Source organism: Astatotilapia calliptera, chromosome 6 (assembly GCF_900246225.1).
Source record: "Astatotilapia calliptera chromosome 6, fAstCal1.2, whole genome shotgun sequence".
In the NCBI taxonomy this organism is placed as follows: domain Eukaryota; kingdom Metazoa; phylum Chordata; class Actinopteri; order Cichliformes; family Cichlidae; genus Astatotilapia; species Astatotilapia calliptera.
Genome location: NC_039307.1, coordinates 25,449,808 through 25,468,651, shown reverse-complemented (window position 1 = coordinate 25,468,651; position 18,844 = coordinate 25,449,808). Strand labels below are relative to the sequence as shown.

Below are 18,844 nucleotides of genomic sequence, written 5' to 3'. Positions count from 1 at the left end.
TTCTGTATGTGAAAAAGACCAGGGAGGTGTCCCTTGGAAGAAGATGGCTACACAGACATACATGCACTGTACCTGGGTGTCAACATGGACAACAGGCTGAAATGAAAGACCAACACAGAGGCTGGGGATGAGCAGGCTCTATTTACTAATGGAGTCAATGTGTGCACCAAATGATGGAAATTCTATGTTACTCTGCTATGGGAAGCACAGTGTACTCAGGAGTCTGCTGGACAGAATCATTAAGGCTCAGGGACTGTCTGTAAACTGGACACATTGAAGCTGAGGTGGAGAACAAACTGTTAATACCCTTACCGGAAAGGCATTTAATCTATTATTATTAGTAGTAGTAGTAGTAGTAGTAGTATTAAAAAACGCTAAAAAAAAAAAAACCCCAAAAAAACAAAGATGTACAAACAAGATTACATATCCTACTGGGCCGAGAAGAAAATGCCCCTATCTCTTGTTAAATTACACATGCCTAACTCTTCCATTCGTATAACAAACAACATCTCCTTAATTCAGTGTGAAAGTGCAGATGGATGCAAAAATTTGAAAATAAAGTCTTTGATAATCACAATTCCAAGATGCAGATCAATCTGGATGTTAGGTGGAAGCTGGGAGGTTTCCATCTTTTCATGATTTTTTTTTAATCGTAGCGTTATCCCAAAAAGGGCAGATGAACGAGTAGTGGTTGAACGCAACACACGAAGTGTACAATAAAAGGATAAAGGTTCTCGAAAATGCTCGCGGAAACGCAGCTTCGTTTAACTGGAAGCGTGTCAAACGGCCAGCAGCGCCATCCGTGGAAACCCACACGACTGACCGTTACACAAATGTAACAAAAGCGGAACAGGCAAAGTTAAGAGAAAAATAGCTTCACCCCAAGGGTCCTACCACCGTCTCTGTCCATAGGAATGACGTCGCTGTACGGTTAATCAGCTGTTTCCGAGCGAGGAAATGGACCAAAATAAATACACATAAAACTGTTTTATCTCTCTGAAGACATTTAGCTCTGACCGACGGCAGAAGCTACTCTGGTCGGACGCTGTTGACATGCTTTATTTGGGTAAGCACACATGTTGGATTATTTGAGTTACATGATGGCATTTATGCTAAGTCAGTTTGTAGGCTAACGGCAGGCCTCTTCGGCTGTTTCTTTCTTCTTCTTCTAATTTTTTTAAAAATTCTTTTAATTGTATTTTTGTTGGGGGCAGTTTGTTAGTAAAACTGCCGCTATGGAGAGGTCAGCACTGTTTCTCAGGTTTAGTTTTAACGCTCATTCTAGCCGTACTTTAGTTTCTAGACATATAGAAATATCTGCTAACTTTACAACTAGCTTTAGCAAGCTAGTCGGCTATCTGTGTGTATCCCCCACAGCAGCAGCAACACAGAGCGGCAGGAGTCATAGATCATAGGCAAAACACGTGTGAAATAGCACATAGTAATGTAATGTGCAGTCTTCAAGGCAGATGGACAATACATTAAATTTGTTTTATTACGCTGAACTTGAAAAAAAAATGTATAGCAAAGTCGTGCGTTATATTTAGTGACAGATCCACTGAAACCACCTTAAATGCCCCCCTTCCCGTTAAGGTAAATAAGTTCAACTACACCTTTTAATCCGAGAGGTATCTTAACAGCTATATCGATATCTACATCGATATCTTAAAATAAGTGTCTTTCGTTTTTACTACACGATAAAGAAATGCTACGGTAGTAAATGAAAGAAATCTGTCAGCGCCGCTCTTTGGGCGTAAATTTTAAGAAATTTGTAAAATTACGGAAAAAGTCACGGGATGTCATGTAGATCGCGAAAAAGCAACCGTTCTGTCATTTAATTGTTAACTACAGTATTACTTAATTATTTTTGGTGTAAAGTTGTAAAACCTTTAAAAATACAGTTAAATGTCCAAAATGCACGCCTTCAATCCCACTTCCCAGAGCCATCCAGGGGGCCCCATTGGAGTCTGTGCCGGGCCAATTGTAACCTTGCATTTCTAATTTTGTCTCCCAAACTGCTCAACATGAGCGGTGTTGCTGATATTGTGATTTCTAATCTAATAATTTTACTGTTTACACCTTTGCTTTATAGTCATAAGTCAAAATGTTTTCTGTGACGTGTGTGATCACAAACAAAAACTGTGACAGAACAAATGTTCAGTGCACCATTTAGTGTGACTGCAGATGTTTTCTGACTCTTTTTTTTTTTTTTTTTTTTTTTTTAAAATGGTTCACCTAATTACTTTTTCAATTTTCCTCTACAGATCGACATCATGGACAAGATTTTGGAGGGCCTGGTGAGCTCCAATCACTCTGTTCCAGTGAAGAAGGCCATTGTGAAGAAGGTAGTGGAAGCAGCTGAGAGAGAAGTGACAGAGGATCAGTGTCAGGCACTATTCACACTCACCACCCGCCTCATCTTGCTCGGTGAAGATGCCTTCCAGAAGCAAATTGGCTCCCAGGTTCTTGAAGCCTATGCACGCTACCACCGCCCAGAGTTTGAGCGTTTCTTCAGCAAAGACTTCGTCCTCAGTCTGCTCCAGCAGGGCTACGGCCAGCTGGACCGCAAAGACCCCGCCATAGTAGAATACATTCACTGCTGCCTGCGGTTGCTCATCAGCTGCCCATCGGTGCTGGAGATTTTTAGTGTGATCCAGGTGGAGGTTTTAAGGATGGTGTGTGAACGACCTGATCCCGCTTTCTGTGCCCGCCTGAGCACTTTGCTGTCAGACTTTGTGCAGTGCATCCCAAGAGATAAGTCGGGTATTCTGTTCTGCCAGCAGCTGGTGAGGACCATCAGTTCCTTCCACTGCTTTTCTAGCCAAGAGCAGGAACTGAGAGAGTATGTTGGTCAGGTGACGAAAGTTAGCGCGCTGCTACAGAACATCTGGAAGGCTGACCCAGCCACGCTGCTGCCCTCACTCCAGGAGGTCTTTGCTATTATCGCCTCTACAGGTAAGACTCTTTGATTCCATATAAATTGTGCCTTAAAGGAACAAGAAAGTCATTTCATACGTGATTACATTTTTTTAAATGGGTTCAGTTTTGAGACATTTGTTGTTATAGATGCCATTTAAAAAAAAAAAGAAAGGAGAAAAAAAAAAAGAAATACTCAACATAAAGAGCAAATTTGGATTTTGTTAATAGTAGCGTTAAGGATGGGCATTTCAAACAGAAATATTATTTGATATTTACATCTCTTCCCCAGAGATTGCCCACAGCTCAAATGCTCTTAAATGACTTTGAATTCAGCTGTTTATATTTTCGACACACATTTGAGTGGGCTTCCCTGGCATACTGCCATCCACCAATTAATGATGCTGTTGGGTAATGCCCGTACTCTTATTCTGAAAGTTCAGTCACAGCAAACACGCTAGTACCAGCCCTTCCTGTCTTCTACCATCTCCTGAGAGGTTCATCAGGCTACTGTTGTGATACCCATCCCCCAGTTTGATAGACTAATGATGTGCTCCTGAATAAGCCTGAATTTCTGAGTTCCCAGTCAAAATTTGAATCTCAAACTCCCCCTTTGATTTGCTTTTGCCACTTGCGAAGTCAGAGTAGTAACCTGCAGTTAACAAACATGGTGGCACTAAATGTAAATAGCAGGAAAATCATAAAACTTTTCATTTGTACTGCCACTGTTATGTATTTGTGACTTACTAAGTAAGCTAAGCACAGACCAGGCTCTAACATGATTGTGCAGTGGTGTTTTAAGGTAGAAAAGAGCAAGACTTTTGCTCTATTGCTATTGATTCCTGAATAGCTTTACATTGCTAAGAAGCCAAACAAATCCTGGTTTGTTTGTTTGTTTGTTTGTTTTTTGTTTTAAGTTGTTGTTCTTTCTCGCTCTTTCTGGAACACGCTAATTAGGGAGGGACTTTTGAGTTGCAAGGTATGTGAAGGGCAGTATAACTGTCTTGTCTTGGACTTCAGCTAGTAATGATACTCTTTGATCTGCTCTGGATTTTTTATTGAGAGCTGGAGGGGAACTCCAACCAGAATCTGCAGCTGGTTGAGTGCTGGTTCATTTGCTGCTACACTGTTACCTCATCTAGGCTCCAGAGCAGAATTAGGAGTGCACTTCAGATGGGTGGAGTATGAGCCCATCCAACTGAAGAGAAGCTCAGTGGAGAGACAGCTAATACTTACTGTCATTTATTCTCACAGTCTGTTTAGCGTGATTTATTCTTGTTTTTAAGAAAACGTGTGTGCGCCTCCTTGAAGACGCACACCCACTCTGCTGAAGCTACAGCTCTTAATCATTTCTGGAGTTGGTGGGTACAATGACCTAGCCACACAAAGTATTTGTTTTAGTTTATTTAATAATTTACATCTTACATTGTAAAATCATGGTTAGTCCTAATTTATGCACTCATATCAACTGATTCATTTATTTATTTTTTTGAAGTATGGAAGATCAAAACCATCTCCAACCCTAATAAATAAGAGTGATTTACAAAATGCATGAAAAGTATATTGATTTTTTTTTTAAGTCACAGAAATTTTTGTTTTAACTTGCTTATGTGATGATGGTTTTTAAGTTTTTCCAGTTCCCCACTTCCCACTATTCCTTTGTGTATTTGAGATATATGAGACTTTTAGAAGAGTGAAACTGCCCAAAAAGTATAAAGAAAAAAAAGACTGAGTGTATGTGTATACACACACACACACACACACACACACACACACACACACACACACACACACACACACACACACACACACACACACACACACACACACACAGACAGTCTTTTTTTTCTTGGGCAGTTTCACTCTTCTAATAGTTGAGAGAGTTTCAGCTGAAGTCAAAGTTGCAGTAGCTGATGGTAAATGTTATTGATGTTCTGGGTTTGAAGCAGGAAATTGTTTCAAATATTATATGGACAGTATGTGTTTGAGCTCTGTGAGCAGATCCGCTTTGGATTGAAAGGTCCCTCGGCCTCCATTTTATTGATATTGTTCAGGCAAACAGTGCCCCTGGAATGCTTTCCTAATATCCGCAGAGCATCCCCCCTCTTCATAGAGGATGCATAAAGCACCATAGATGATTGTGATCGTGTTTTCATGATGATAAACCTCTACTTTCATATTGTTCAACCTTAGTGTTTGTTTCTTTTTCTATTTTCTCTTACAGACTGTAAGTGTAATTTGTATCCCAACACGTGTCCGCTGGAACACAAAGAAAAACTAACATTATGTATTTGATTATCGCAGACCCTTCCTTTGACCCAGCCATTGCACTGGCCAGCCTGGTCCAGCATATCCCTGTCCAGATGATCACAGTGCTTATCAAGAGCCTCACCACAGACCAGAACGTCAGAGACGCAAACATGACTAAAGCACTCTGCAGGTGAAATTGCACACTGGGCTATTTGAGTTCAAAAGAAGTGCCACAGTATTTAAATACAAGAATAGAATAATCCTTTAATTGTCCCACAAGGGGAAATTTGGTTGTAACAGCAGCCAGAAAGACACATACAAACAAACAGTACACAGGACACAGAACAGAAACATACACAATTTTTCTTACATATTTACATATGAACAATGGTTACTATAAACAGAGTACTGTACAACTGGAGAAGTACAGTTTTTAGGATGCATGTATAAATGGCTTGAACATTATCTTAACTGAAAATCTGTGGATCTATTTAATAAGAGTGGGTGGGTTTGTTCCAGTCATTTGCTGTTAACATATCCTTTTTCTGTCCATCTAGGATGATTGACTGGTTATCTTGGCCTCTTGCCCAACATGTAGATACCTGGGTCATCGCTCTGCTGAAAGGCCTGGCTGCTGTTCAGAAGTTCACTATCCTCATAGATGTCACTCTGCTTAAAATTGAACTGGTTTGTAATGAGAACTCTTCAATGAGTTTCTAATAGATGGAAATTGTGTGCATTTTACTGAAGCACCTCTATAAATAAACATGTTCGCAACAGATGATTTTATTTTATTTTTTTAAACTCCACCCATAGGTATTCAGTCGTCTGTGGTACCCCATTGTGCGTCAGGGGGCGCTGGCCGTGCTCTCTCACATGCTGCTGAGTTTCCAGCACTCTCCCGAGGCCTTCCATTTGGTAAGGGGGTCTCTTGTGTCCTCACAGCCCATTTCCCTCTCGTATGGCCACTTTATTGGTTTTCTCATTTTCGTCTCTTCTGGCTTAAATTACTTCAAAGCTGCATAGACGTCTTTTCCCAGAACTCTGGGCTTGGCACCACACTCTCACTAATGATGTGTGAAGCACTTAAATGCAGAGCAATAGCCCTTGAATTGGCCAATTTCATTAGATTCTAAAAACATGAATAGGCTCAAAAATACTCTGCAAATGAGACCTCTGTGGGGTTTCTGATGTGCAACCACCCCGTGGCTCACCGCACCACAGATATTTATGATTAATGTTAGCTGTACCTTCTGCTGTTTTCAGCGCTACGGTGTAGTCAACATTTTTCTCTTCTCTTTATTCCCTTCTCTCTCTTAGGTTGTTCCACATGTAGTAGATCTAGTTCAGTCCTTAAGGACAGATGGGCTTCCCACTAGCAAAGCGTTCCTGCTGCAGTTCACTGAGCTCATACACTGCATGATGTACCAGTACTCTGGCTTCCCTGACCTTTATGACAACATACTGGAGGCCATCAAGGTAACCAAGTGGGGAGAACACTTCTTTCTGTAGTTGGATATTTCAACGATAACAAAACACATCAGGTCCATGTTTTATTTATTTGGATCATTATAAATGAAACATGATATGCAATGAGGAGCTTCAGTTAGACTTTCTGTTACTTTTACTTTGCATTTTTACTGTGTTAAAAACGTCTCTTTTCTTTTCAGGATCTACCAAAATCTGCAGAAGAGAAGATCAAACTGGTGTTGAATCAAAGTGCCTGGACGTCTCAGTCCAACTCGTTTGCCTCTGGTCTGCTGAGGCAAGCTAAGTCTGAGACGGGCAAAACAGGCTTAGTCAACTTGGGGAACACCTGCTACATGAACAGCATCATCCAGACCCTTTTTATGGCCACAGAGTGAGTCTTTTAGGCTACGTTCACACTGCAGGCAAAAGCGCATCAAATCCGATGTTTTTGACCCTATGCGACCCATATCCGATCATGGTATGACAGTGTGAACGGCACAAATCCGATATTTTCAAATCCGATCTGGGTCACTTTCGTATGTGGTCCTGAATCCGATACATATCCGATGTTTCAGAAAGCGACTGCTGTGTGAACGGTCAAGTCGCATTAAATCCGTCTTTTACGTCACTGACACAAGACAGACGCCAATTATCAGCACCGGAGAAGCGCCCGATAAGACATCGCGAACGCTTCCTGGCCACCCGGTGAAACTGCTGGGAAGACAACGTTGGAGAAACGTGAACATTTTATTTGTACTGCATAATCTGCAGATTCTGACAGAAATCTGCAACTATCCTTTGAAGCACCGCTCCTCTCTAAAACAGCAATAAGGATAATTATTAGGTTATCTACATTATTATGTAAATAACAAAATAACTTAAAGCAAAAATTGGTAAACGTAAAGTCCGAAGTCTTTATATTAAGGGCCATCAGTCAAACAATATTGTTTGCTCTGTGTCTAAACAGAGCGCGTTGTGTGACATCTTCTTTTGCACATGCGGGCCGCTTTGAGCGTTCACACTAGAGCTCGTTTGCTGTCGCATTTTATTTGTAGTGTGAACGAGCAGACAAAAAATTCGGATTTGATCAAAAAATCGGAATTGAGCATTAAGACCTGCAGTGTGAACGTAGTCTTAGACATAAAATCTGTTGAAAACGGCCATCCGATATTTTCAATCCGATCTGGGTTCGTATGTTGCTGAAATGATAATATCGATGTTTCAGAAAGGATGCTCGTGTGAACGGTCAAGTCGCTTAATCCGTCTTTTCTGAACAAGACAACGCCAATTTCAGCACCGAAAGCGCGATAAAATGCGAGCTTCCTCGTGACTGCTGGAGGACAACGTTGAAAACTGAAATTTTATTTGTACTCATAATCTGCAGATTCTACAGAAACTGCAATACTTTGAAGCCCGCTCCTCCTAAACAGCAATAGGATATATAGGTATCTACATATTATTAATAACAAATAACTTAAGAAAAATTGGTAAACGAAAAAGTCTTCTTTTAAGGCCTCATTCTAAACTGTTGCTCTGTGTCTAACAGAGCGCGTGTGTGACATCTTTTTTCACATGCGGCCGCTTGAGCGTTCACCTAGAGTCGTTGCTGTCGCATTTTATTCTGTAGTGTGAACGACAGACAAAAATTCGGATTGATCAAAAATCGGAATACTTAAATGCAGTGTGAACGTAGTCTTAGACATAAAATCTGTAAAAGCAGGTGTTCTTGTTGTGAAATGAAATATGAAACTTTCTTTCTCTTTCTTCAGTTTCAGGAGGCATGTTTTATCATTGCTCTAAATACTAATGAAAAAAGCTCTTTTGTTTCTCGTCAGGTTTTCCTGTTAAGTAGCAATTACAAGCATTGTTGAACTACAGCAGGTATAACTGTTTCTTCATTTATCTGTCCTACAGAGGGCGGCCTATGCTCCCAGAAACTTCTTGGAAGCGTCCCGCCCCCCCTGGTTCAACGTGGGTTCTCAGCAGGACTGTTCAGAGTACCTCAGATTTCTTTTAGACAGGTATTTTAAATTAATAGCTTGTGAATCATTTGCATTACTGAAAGCGGAATGGAATAAATGTTAATGAATATAAAGCATTGTTAGTGCTAACTGCGTATGAATACTGTTTGTAAACTGTGTTTAAACAAAGACATAGCCGTTGCACTAATTTGTTTGATTTTTTTTCAATAAAAAGCTGAGTGTTTTCTGATCCCAAGGTTACACGAGGAGGAGAAAACCCTTCAGGCACTGGATTCAGCTGAACCAAAAGCTGCCTCCCCAGCTGACACGAGCTCCAAAGACCCTGCAACAACGTCTGCTCAGGAAGACAATGAACAGACCATTTTGCCTCTAGCAGAGGCCAAACCTGGAGATGACACAAGGACTTTGATAGAAAAGATGTTTGGAGGGAAGCTAATCACGAGCATTTGCTGTATGCTGTGCAACTGCATCTCTGAGAAAGAAGAACCTTTTACAGACCTCTCTTTGGCCTTTTGTCCAGGTACCACTTTACAGGATGGCCCTCAAACACAGAGGCAATCAGAAGAGCCCAAAGCTCTCTGTCAGGGATCTGTCAATGGTGGCAGCGAAGCTCCTGAGCCAAGCTCGGCCAAAGCTCCAGCTAGCAATGCCCATTTTGTGCCAGTAACAAATGAGCCTCCTCTCTCCGTGCCTGACCTGGTGAATTATTTTCTGGCTCCGGAAATCCTCGACGGAGACAACGCCTATTTCTGCGAGAAGTGTAGCTCCCTCCAGCGGGCAGAGAAGACCATTAAAGTGGTGTCTGCCCCTGAATACTTGATTCTCACTCTGCTGCGATTTTCATATGACGCCAAATGCCATGTCCGTAGGAAGATTCTTGATAATGTCACCATCCCACCGCTGATCAGACTTCCTGTACATGACCCTTCCCTACCTACACAGTGTTCTTCTTCTACCTCGTCTCCTTTGCAAGTGGATTCTCCTGAGAGCAGCGAGAATCTGGCCAAGAAACTCAAATCATCGCAACACGATGAGGAAGAGGAGAAGGCAAGGATAGATGGAGCAGAGGAGATGAGCAGGGCGATTCAGTCGGTCCCCTATGTCCTCAGCTCGGTCGTAATACATTCTGGTATATCGTCAGAGAGTGGCCACTATTACTCTTATGGTCGTAATATTAATGGAACAGATGGGGCACAGCATCCAGACAACCAGTACAGCATCAAAGAGGATTTAGGGAACGCCCAGGCCGAGTCCAACCTCTACACCTGCTCAGCTCCCTCGCTTCCACGTGAACAAAGCGAAATGCTGCCTAATAGTAGCCAGGAGGCAAAAGATTGGCTGCTCTTCAATGATAGCAGAGTAACATTCACATCTTTCCAATCAGTGCAAAACATTACTAATCGCTTCCCCAAGGACACCGCTTATGTGCTCATGTACAGGAAACAGGAGCTACCAGGGCAAAGCTTAAATGGGGGACTAATGGCAAATGGAATGAGACTGAGTGCCGAGCCTCCTCTGCAGAAAGAACTACTGGATGCTATTATCAAAGACAACAAGCTCTATTTACAGGTACGTTGGGTTGAACACATGAAATGCACTTCCATATACTGGTGTTCAGTTACCCTTTAAAACTGTCACTGCCTATAAATTCAAGTGTGAAGCGATTAGCTCGTATTAAATCTGTGGTTTAAGAACTCTGAGGGTATTTGGATAGAAATTGTGCTTATTTTGCCTGTTTTACACAAACATGACTTAAAGCCTCATTAACACTAACACTTCTAAGAATCGAGGTTATAAAAGTCAGAGTCACTGAGGTGGAAAGAGGTGAAGGGAAAGCAGGCCGTGCTTTTACGGATAACTTGGAGATGTAGTGTGTAGGAGTTTTTTATTTGGACTGCACATCTGAACTGTCCTGTTACAAGATGTGAAGAGTAATTTCACGAGTCATTGAACTGTGCTCCATCGAGTTGACATTCCACCACACTTTTTTTTTTCATTACAACTGCAGTAAATCTCCTCTAGGGGGTGCTATAATTACATGCAGCGAAAGCTCTGATGGACTTTCAAGCACACGCAAACTAGCGTTGCTTCTTTGTCACAGCAAAGTTGAGTGCTGTTTAAGCTTAAATATAATCTCGCTTGGAAATAACACTTCTCTCCCCTGCTTGCTGTCGTTAGGAGCAGGAGCTCAGCGCTCGGACCCAGGCTCTTCAGGCCCCATCATCCTCCTGCTCATTCAGGCCCAACGGTTCAGATGACAATAACCCACCGGGGAGCTGCGGCCCATCTGGAGGAGGAGGAGGAGGAGGAGGAGGAGGCGGAGGCTTCAATACTATTAGTAGACTGGTCTTCTGAAAGAGAGAGAGAGGCATAAAAATGCTGCAGGAAATCCAGATGAACTGGTGCTAAGGGAGTTCTGGGCTCATCCCACAGGACGCTGAATCTTCTCACTATGTATAGCAAAGGAGGAGCACTGAAATGATCTAGCAACACACATCAAAACTGGCTCTGATTCTTCATTTGATTTTCTTTAAATCTAAAAGTTTTGGTTAGTCCTCATCTATGATTTTTCTTTATTTATTTTTGTGATTTGACAACATTGTAATCTCCTGTTAATCCTACAAATGTCAAAACTCGGGGTGGCTATTACTCACTGGTGCAAATATATTTCTGTCTCAAATGAAAGAATTTTGGCAGGATATGATTCAATATTATACAAACGACTTCAGATTAATCTTCTAATAAACAGACAGAAGGCATTCATCTGTTGGAAATACAGATTTGTTTAATTTTTATTTATCATACTTTAAGTTTTTACTTGCAGCTTATTGTGAGCTGTGGTATTTTATCATTGAGGATATTGTGCCTGGGATCTGTACTCTGTTTCATACAAGACATGCAATAAATGTACATATGACTTCAAATAAAAGAACTTCAAATTGATTACAGTATTGACTTGTGTGTATCTATATAGATACACACGTGTGTGTGTGTGTGTGTGTGTATATATATGTATATGTATATGTTTGTTTGTTTTTTGGGTTTTTTTTCTTTTTGGCCTGTCCCGTTTGGCTCTTTTGCCATCAGAATTGTTGTCTAAAGGCAAAGAAAGATGCCCAACGGATTTACTTTACCAAATTGACCATCCCAGCCTTGCCGTAATGGTCCATTTGATTCACCTTTTATTGTTTATTTTATTTTCACTTACTGAATACGGGACAGACTTGACTGGGGGAAAGAAGGGGAGAAAGAAAGAGGGAATGAGAAACAGCTGAGAAGAGGGACGGGGGAGAAGGGCAAAAACCAACAGAATGAGCAGGGGAAAAAAAAGAAATAAAAAAATGCATATATCAATCACCTGGATCACCTGCTGAGAAAGAAAAAAGAAAACAAGCAGAAGAGAACAAGAGTAATAGAATAAACAGCATCACAATGATATATGGGAATATGACAGTAAATACTAAATATTAAACATTGTGCAGCACATAAGATCAACAGAACACAGTGTGCTTTGAGGTAGGAGCCAAAAAGGGTGTAGTTTGTGGGTGTGATCACCCGTGTGTACACCTGTGAGCATGGACGCGCTTGTTTTTTTTTTTTTTTAAAGGTTCCTTCATGTAATGATCTGCTAGAGGGTGTGGGGGGGCCACAGCCCTGTCCTCCAGGGCATGAAGCAGGTATGGAGGAGATCAAAACTCCAGACATCCAGAGGCCCCCAGAACACAAGAGACCAAGGAAGACCAACAGAGGGGCAGCCGCGCCACTGTCCCAGAAAGAGCTGAGGAGAGTCCCAGATGAGGGCTCACTCAGCAGCCGCGGAGCAGAAGCCAGGGGGAGTTGCAGTGACGCGCCTGTGAGCTCCGCCGGCAGTCAGCCGTGCCTGAGTGACCAAGCCCCAGGCCGAGAGGCCGGGGGCACCCCACCTCCGAAGTGGCCCGAGCGAGCACCAGGCTCCAGGCCCCGATAAGCGGCCGCCAAGGAGTGAGCCGGTGTGTACCTGGACGCCCATCCCCGGACACAAAGAACCACCAACGCACCGATGTCTGAGGGAGTCCGCCACTGAAAGGGGGAGTGGTGGTAGGGGGAGATAGGCCTCCAAACCTTGGAGGGCCTGAGATGTCCCCAGAGAGGTGGCGCCTGACACCCAACCTGACATATAGACACAGACATACAGGCACACACATATACAAACATCCATTCCCACCCTCATGCTCTCATATGCACTTACTCCACACTCAACCAACGTGGAGACAGACATAAAGAGACGCTGTACACACGATCACACTCCCCAAGCGTCCTCTACAAACCGGGTCTAGGTACCCTTGCCCCTGGAGGGGGGAATTGCACCCAGACCCAGGTGGTGTTACCCTTTTCCCTGCGGTGGGGGGAGGCAGACCGCCCCGACTCCGCAGCAGCAGGGAGGCCCCACACTCCAGACCGCAGTCGGACGGCCAACTCCTCCTCCTAGCCCCCCCGCTCCAGCAGGTCGCAGAGAACGGGGGTGAGAGAAGACTCCAATGTATATATATATGTATATATATATGTGTATATATATATGTATATATATATGTATATATGTGTGTGTATATATGTATATATGTGTGTGTATATATGTGTATATATATGTATATATATATATATATATATATATATATTCAAAATCGCTTTGTCAAATGGAGTCTACTCAAACCAGTATTGGAAAAGGGAACTGGAGAGTCACATGCCATCACATACTGTTCCCACAGGCAAATTATAGTTGTCTTTTTTTTATGCAGAAACACAAAATCATTAGCAAATGTTTACTTTTTACACATTTTTAATTGATGTGGTAAATACACAGTGGCATGTGAGCCTTCAAAGGACATTTGGAAAATAAAAAATCTCAAGACTCCTTTTTAAGCAAGCAAACCTCCTGTTTGGTGGATTTTTTTTGCTTTTTGTGGATGTATTTTCAATATTCTGTATCCATTCAGTAGCCTGTTACTATGTTAGATAATTTGCAGACAATCTATAGCTCATCTGGAATATACTGACACCATATTTTAGGTCTGTCTTTCTAGGTAATACTGAAAAGCTGGAAACAGGTAACATAATACCCACATGAACCTTTAAATCTTAACTCTGGAGACTCTGGGCCTTTGCTTTTTGATGATGTGCACATATGGCTCTCAAAGAGAATTAATTGGGGTTGCTGTGTTGTGTCTACAGCCTTTAATTGCTCCCTGTTTCTTCATCAGGACTAATGCTGTGGAAACAGGCCATGTGTCAATAGACTGGCAAAGTCATTAATCACAGAATAACAGGGAAACATCCTTTCGGAGAAGCATAACCATACCAATAGGATTCCTCAAATTCCACTCGGATTCCATAGGAAACACGCCTTTGCCAGTAGAAAGGACCAGTTATAGATGGTCTTTTTGGTCCCCCGGGATATTGACATATTTCTAGTGAACCACATCCAGGCTTACAGGAAAAAACATTTTCTAACAGCTTTGGTGCTGGACTGTAGCCTGTGAGGAGATTGCTGGTAGCTTTAGGCTCTGTGGATTTTTAGATTCAAATAAATGGTATGGGAAGTAGATTTAAATTTAGCAGTGACAGAGATGATATAGCTTTGTAAATAAATAGAGACACGGATTCATAGATAAAAACGTTAAAAAACTATCATGTAAATAGACTACTGAGTCTATTTTAACATGATTGTATACAGATTCCTCTCTGGGGACTCCAGCAGCATTGTGGATAGTGTAGTCTAGACATGCAGTGATTTGTTGGGACCCTAGGGGTTGAGGCGGGTCCTTTCATTGTCGTTTTTTTTAAGCTCATTGTCTTCACCAAGAGGTGCATGCTTCTGTATTAACGTTATGCGTCATCTACAAAAAAGCTAAACAACACTTCACTAGTGTTGTTATTTTTTTAGGAACGGGACACAGAGAACTGTTTGAACTACATGTCCCATGATGGAAGCTCTACAGCTTTCCCTGCACGCCGCCGCCTCTCCAGTTTGTGCTCTGAAGAACCGCATCAAGCAGTCGGAACAAACATCAACTTCCGACTTTGAATTTCAAAATAACATTCTAGAAATTAAACCACGTTGAGTCGTGCCTCGTATGTGCGAATATTACCATGAAGAAATATTCTGGAGTGTAAAAATGAAAATATATTCTGTGTTCTTTATAACAATGTAGCCTTTATCAATTTACAGAACTAGCCATAGTACTACAGTATTGCTTAGATGAGAAAAGGTAGATGTCAACCTGTCAATCAAGACTAAAAATAGCAACTTACACTACTACGTTTCTAAACTAAAGGCAGCTTCAAAGCGTGCTAATATTATTTTGAAAACAAACCAATAACTTCCGGTCCTCTCGCCTATGCGGCTGTTAACTCCATTCAGTAGTGTTCCAGAGGAGGGTGAGTTTAGGGAAAGACGGAGCCACCCTGTCAATCACAATTAAGGAACCATGGGAGTAAACTGGTAGGAAAGCTAGGCGAAACCACCGTGTTTACGGTCGAGCTTGTTTTAATTTGCGTTCAGACGACAACTATGCACCGGTACAGTGTGGGACATGCACACCCGACCTCTCCAGATGGGAATCGCTTCACTTTGACGGGAATTAGCATGAGACGTTAAATATAACAACAACAAAAAAAACTTGCCGACTTTCATTTGTCTGCGCCTGTTTTTTCTTTTCTTTTTTCCTCTTTTTTTTTGCCCCCACAGCCTTCCAGTTTGAACAAAATACAAAAGTCACCGCTGATATTTGTTCAAAAGGCGGTGCCGCCGGGGTTTATGTTTACTCCAAGCTAAGGAGACACGTTTATTTGAGTACAACTCGTGGAAATCTGGTCTGTGCATTTCACAGAACTGCCGTGTCGGCGAGTCCACTTTCGGAGGAGTGACGGTTGGTTATTGCGCCTTTAAAAACACACATACACGCACAGCATTTTTTTTAAAACAAACTTTATATTCGAAGTATGTTTTGACTTCACCGTCTTAGCCTCATATTAACTGTTTTATTGTTATTTTTCCCCCCAGGTACAAGAAGACACTCCCGAAAACAACCAGCGCCAAGCGTCAATCCGGGCTCAAACTCCAGAGAGAGCAAGAAAAGGAGCAGAAATGAGCGGGGGAGAGGTGGTGTGCTCGGGGTGGCTGAGAAAGTCTCCTCCTGAAAAAAAGTTGAGACGTTACGTAAGTGCGCTTTATATCCTCTTTGTTACGTTGTAATAAAGTAACCTGTTAGACCAAAGGGAGGAAAAAAACGTGCATGCTTTTCCCTGGAGGCTCTCCCCGGGTGCAGACGATGTGTAGGCCTCATCTTGTGTGCATTGCAACAATCAGCTTTTGTCTCTCCCCCCCCTTACCCTTTTTGTTGGTGAACCTGAAAGTGTGCGTTACTTATATAAAGTAAAGTTGCTTAAGCGTGACTTAACAGGCTTTGCTCAAGGGCACGTCAGCGGGGCGCATGGCCGTTGTTTGGGAAGCAAACATGAGACTCTGGCAAGCATTATCTCGGGAGAATTTGATTGTCTTTGACCAGTAACGCAGTGCTTTGATTACCTTTTGAAGTCACGCAGTCAAGAGTATCAAAGGTGGTCGCTGAGAGTTAAATGATTTACAAATCAACTGCAAAATCAGAGCTAGTTGTGGCTGTCATTACATCTACTATATCTGCCATTGTTTACATCCCTGTGTTGTCTTATCTGCAGCTCTGTCAGTCTCTACTCACACCTGCTATTCAGTCTTACATACTTTTAAAACGATATGCAATCAGTTATGACATGCCATTGATTTTTTTTTTTTCCCCCCACAAGTGTAACTGACAGTTTTATGTTCCTGTTCTCTCTGTTTAATTAGTGTGCTATTGGAAGAACCTCTCATATAAGGCTAAAGCAAATAACTTGATTAGCTGCTTTGTTAGCCATCAAGCCCATTTGATTTCTTTGTGCACGGCATCTTTATTGATACAAGAGCTGTAAGATCAGAGAAGGGATGTTTTTGCAGAAACCAGAAGTTCAAGAGAGCATAAAATATACACTTAGAAGCAGGGTTCATTGAGTGCCTGCATCACATCTATTACAGAATAGTGTTTTATTTGATGACAGAGGTCACCTTGTTGTACAGTACTTTGTGACAACAGTTTCCAGCTGTTTTTTTTTTAAAACCAGGACCCTGTTCATATCTGGAGTTGGCCAGGATTTGATCAGGAATGGACAATCCTTCTCCAAGTGAGATCAGGTGCCTTTACTGACCACTCATAATTAAGTGTACCCCACCCATTGCATATGCATGCTCTGACGCAGCATGAGAAAACATGGGGATAGATGCAGAGAAGACAAGAATCCTGTTCGTGCACAAAAAACAGCTAAAGAATGAGGCAATCAAGAAAAACTGGACTTTCCAATGCTTCCAGTGTTTGTTATCTTTAACTGTCTGCGGATATCTTGCAAAACTGTGTGTGAAAAATTGAGTTTATTGAACAGATTCTGGTGCATAAACTGCAAATAAGCAAGGCAGACATGCAAACTATTTTGTCATGGGTACTCATCCAGGAAACCTCTCAGCTGCGAGGGGGAAAAACCCCTGGTCGGTGCAGCTACGCGTGCTGAATAGTCATCGACGAATGCTTTCTTGTAAAACTAGCATAGATTTTATCAGAAGTTTAATAATTTATGAATGTGCTCAAAGCGAATATTTAACCATTTCCTTTTTTTTTTTTTCTTTCAACTAAACCACAGAAATTCAAAGAATGCATACAGTTTGACATCATCAAGTTAAAAATTCATAGGAAAAACCAAAGATTGATGAATGAAATCTGTGTTTTGCTTATTAATGTAGAAGTTTAGAAATTTTGTTTGCAAAGTTTGCATTAAATGGAGGGGTCCAGTTCTGTAAACCTGCATCTTGCCTGTAGCGGCAGGCTTTGGTATCACTGTTGTGTTACCTGCAGTCAGCATCTCGTATGGTCATTACAAAAAAGTCTTTTGTTTAGTTTTTTCAAAGTTGCACTATTTCCCAACAGCCTTGTGCACAACTAATGGCTAATAAATGAATCATGAAGCAACAGCAATATAACTCCTCATATTGATTCCTGACTTACTTTAATCAAACAGAGTCATGGTGCGAGGGAATAATACAATATGGGACGCTTACAAATATCAATGACTAAAACATGCTATTTCTTTCTTATTTTGAAATGATTTGAAATAACAATAATGTTTGCATCCACAATACAAAAGTTAATATGACCCCAAATGTTAGTTTCTCAGGAGAAAAAAAGAAGTAGGCTACTGGAGGACCTAGTTATTTTCAAATGGTTATGACAACTTGTTGCTCAAGTTGTGTAACTGTTTTAGTGTTTTAAGAACTCTGAGGAAACTCGTGATTTTGTGAGGTAGAAGTTAAGCTGTTTAAAGCTGCGAAATTATAGTTGTTGTTTTTTATATCTGCATAAACTGCATCTTTTTTTCCCTGTTTAATGTTAAGAAAACATTTTTGAGTTAAATGTTGGCCATTGCTTTTATACAAACAAGGAACAAACTGCAAGCTGGTTTCTTTCGTTTTGGGGGGTTTATCAACGCAAATGCCACGTTTTAGTCTTTCTGTCACAGGTAGCGACATAATCCTGTTTGAAAATATATTTCTACACTTTAGATTTCTGTTTGACTTATTGAGGCCATAAGAGTGTAACAGCAGAGTTCAGCTAAATCTTTCGAGAATACAGCTTCAGATTGTGGGTCATGATTCTTCCTCTTCATTGTTCGCTCTTATTAGATTTTCTACGGCTGCTACAGACTGTTCATATCAGAGTTGTTTTTCAGTGACTAATACTCTGATCTAACTTTCAACAATGCCCTCTATAGTAGTGCAGCAATCTAAAATCTAAAAATACTGGGAAACACAGCAGGGTGGTTTGAGCAAGCTCGGTCACATGAAGCTGTGTAATTAGTGGAAGTACTTACAAGTTGTTCAGATTATACTAACTCAAATAAATAGAGAAGTTGATTCTCTCTTGTTTTTCTTTTTCTTTTTTAAATTGAAACAATTCAGCTGGTTATGAAGCATGAGAGCTTTTGTGGGATTAGATGAGACATTCTTGAATTGTTTTACTTCCTTGCTGCTTCTTCTTCCTTTTCTTCTTCTTCTCCTTTTCGGTTACTGCCTTAATGGGTCATCGCAGCAAATCATCACCTTCCCTCTAACCCTATTCGGAGCGTCTTTT

General features: G+C 41.4%; 2 protein-coding genes across 5 annotated transcripts in view; both read left to right on the top strand.

Annotated features, from left to right (window-relative positions):
• Positions 1–1,003: 1,003 nt before the first annotated feature.
• On the top strand, positions 1,004–11,566 carry usp38 (ubiquitin specific peptidase 38). Its single transcript, XM_026171329.1, is given in 10 exon segments — positions 1,004–1,066; positions 2,265–2,955; positions 5,221–5,356; positions 5,724–5,853; positions 5,983–6,084; positions 6,487–6,645; positions 6,837–7,027; positions 8,406–8,657; positions 8,855–10,187; positions 10,797–11,566. Coding segments are annotated over 9 exon segments (3,162 nt in total). The 5' UTR covers positions 1,004–1,066; positions 2,265–2,273; the 3' UTR covers positions 10,974–11,566.
• Positions 11,567–15,005: 3,439 nt separating this feature from the next.
• The window catches only part of gab1 (GRB2-associated binding protein 1), a 56,937-nt gene continuing 53,098 nt past the window's right edge, over positions 15,006–18,844 (top strand). For 3 of the 4 annotated variants that reach the window (XM_026171325.1, XM_026171324.1, XM_026171328.1), the window contains exons 1-2: positions 15,006–15,523; positions 15,658–15,813. In XM_026171325.1, the coding sequence (XP_026027110.1) occupies positions 15,742–15,813 (72 nt within the window). In that variant the 5' untranslated portion in view covers positions 15,006–15,523; positions 15,658–15,741. The remainder of the gene's footprint in view (positions 15,524–15,657; positions 15,814–18,844) is intronic. The other variant, XM_026171327.1, reaches the window with a different exon arrangement.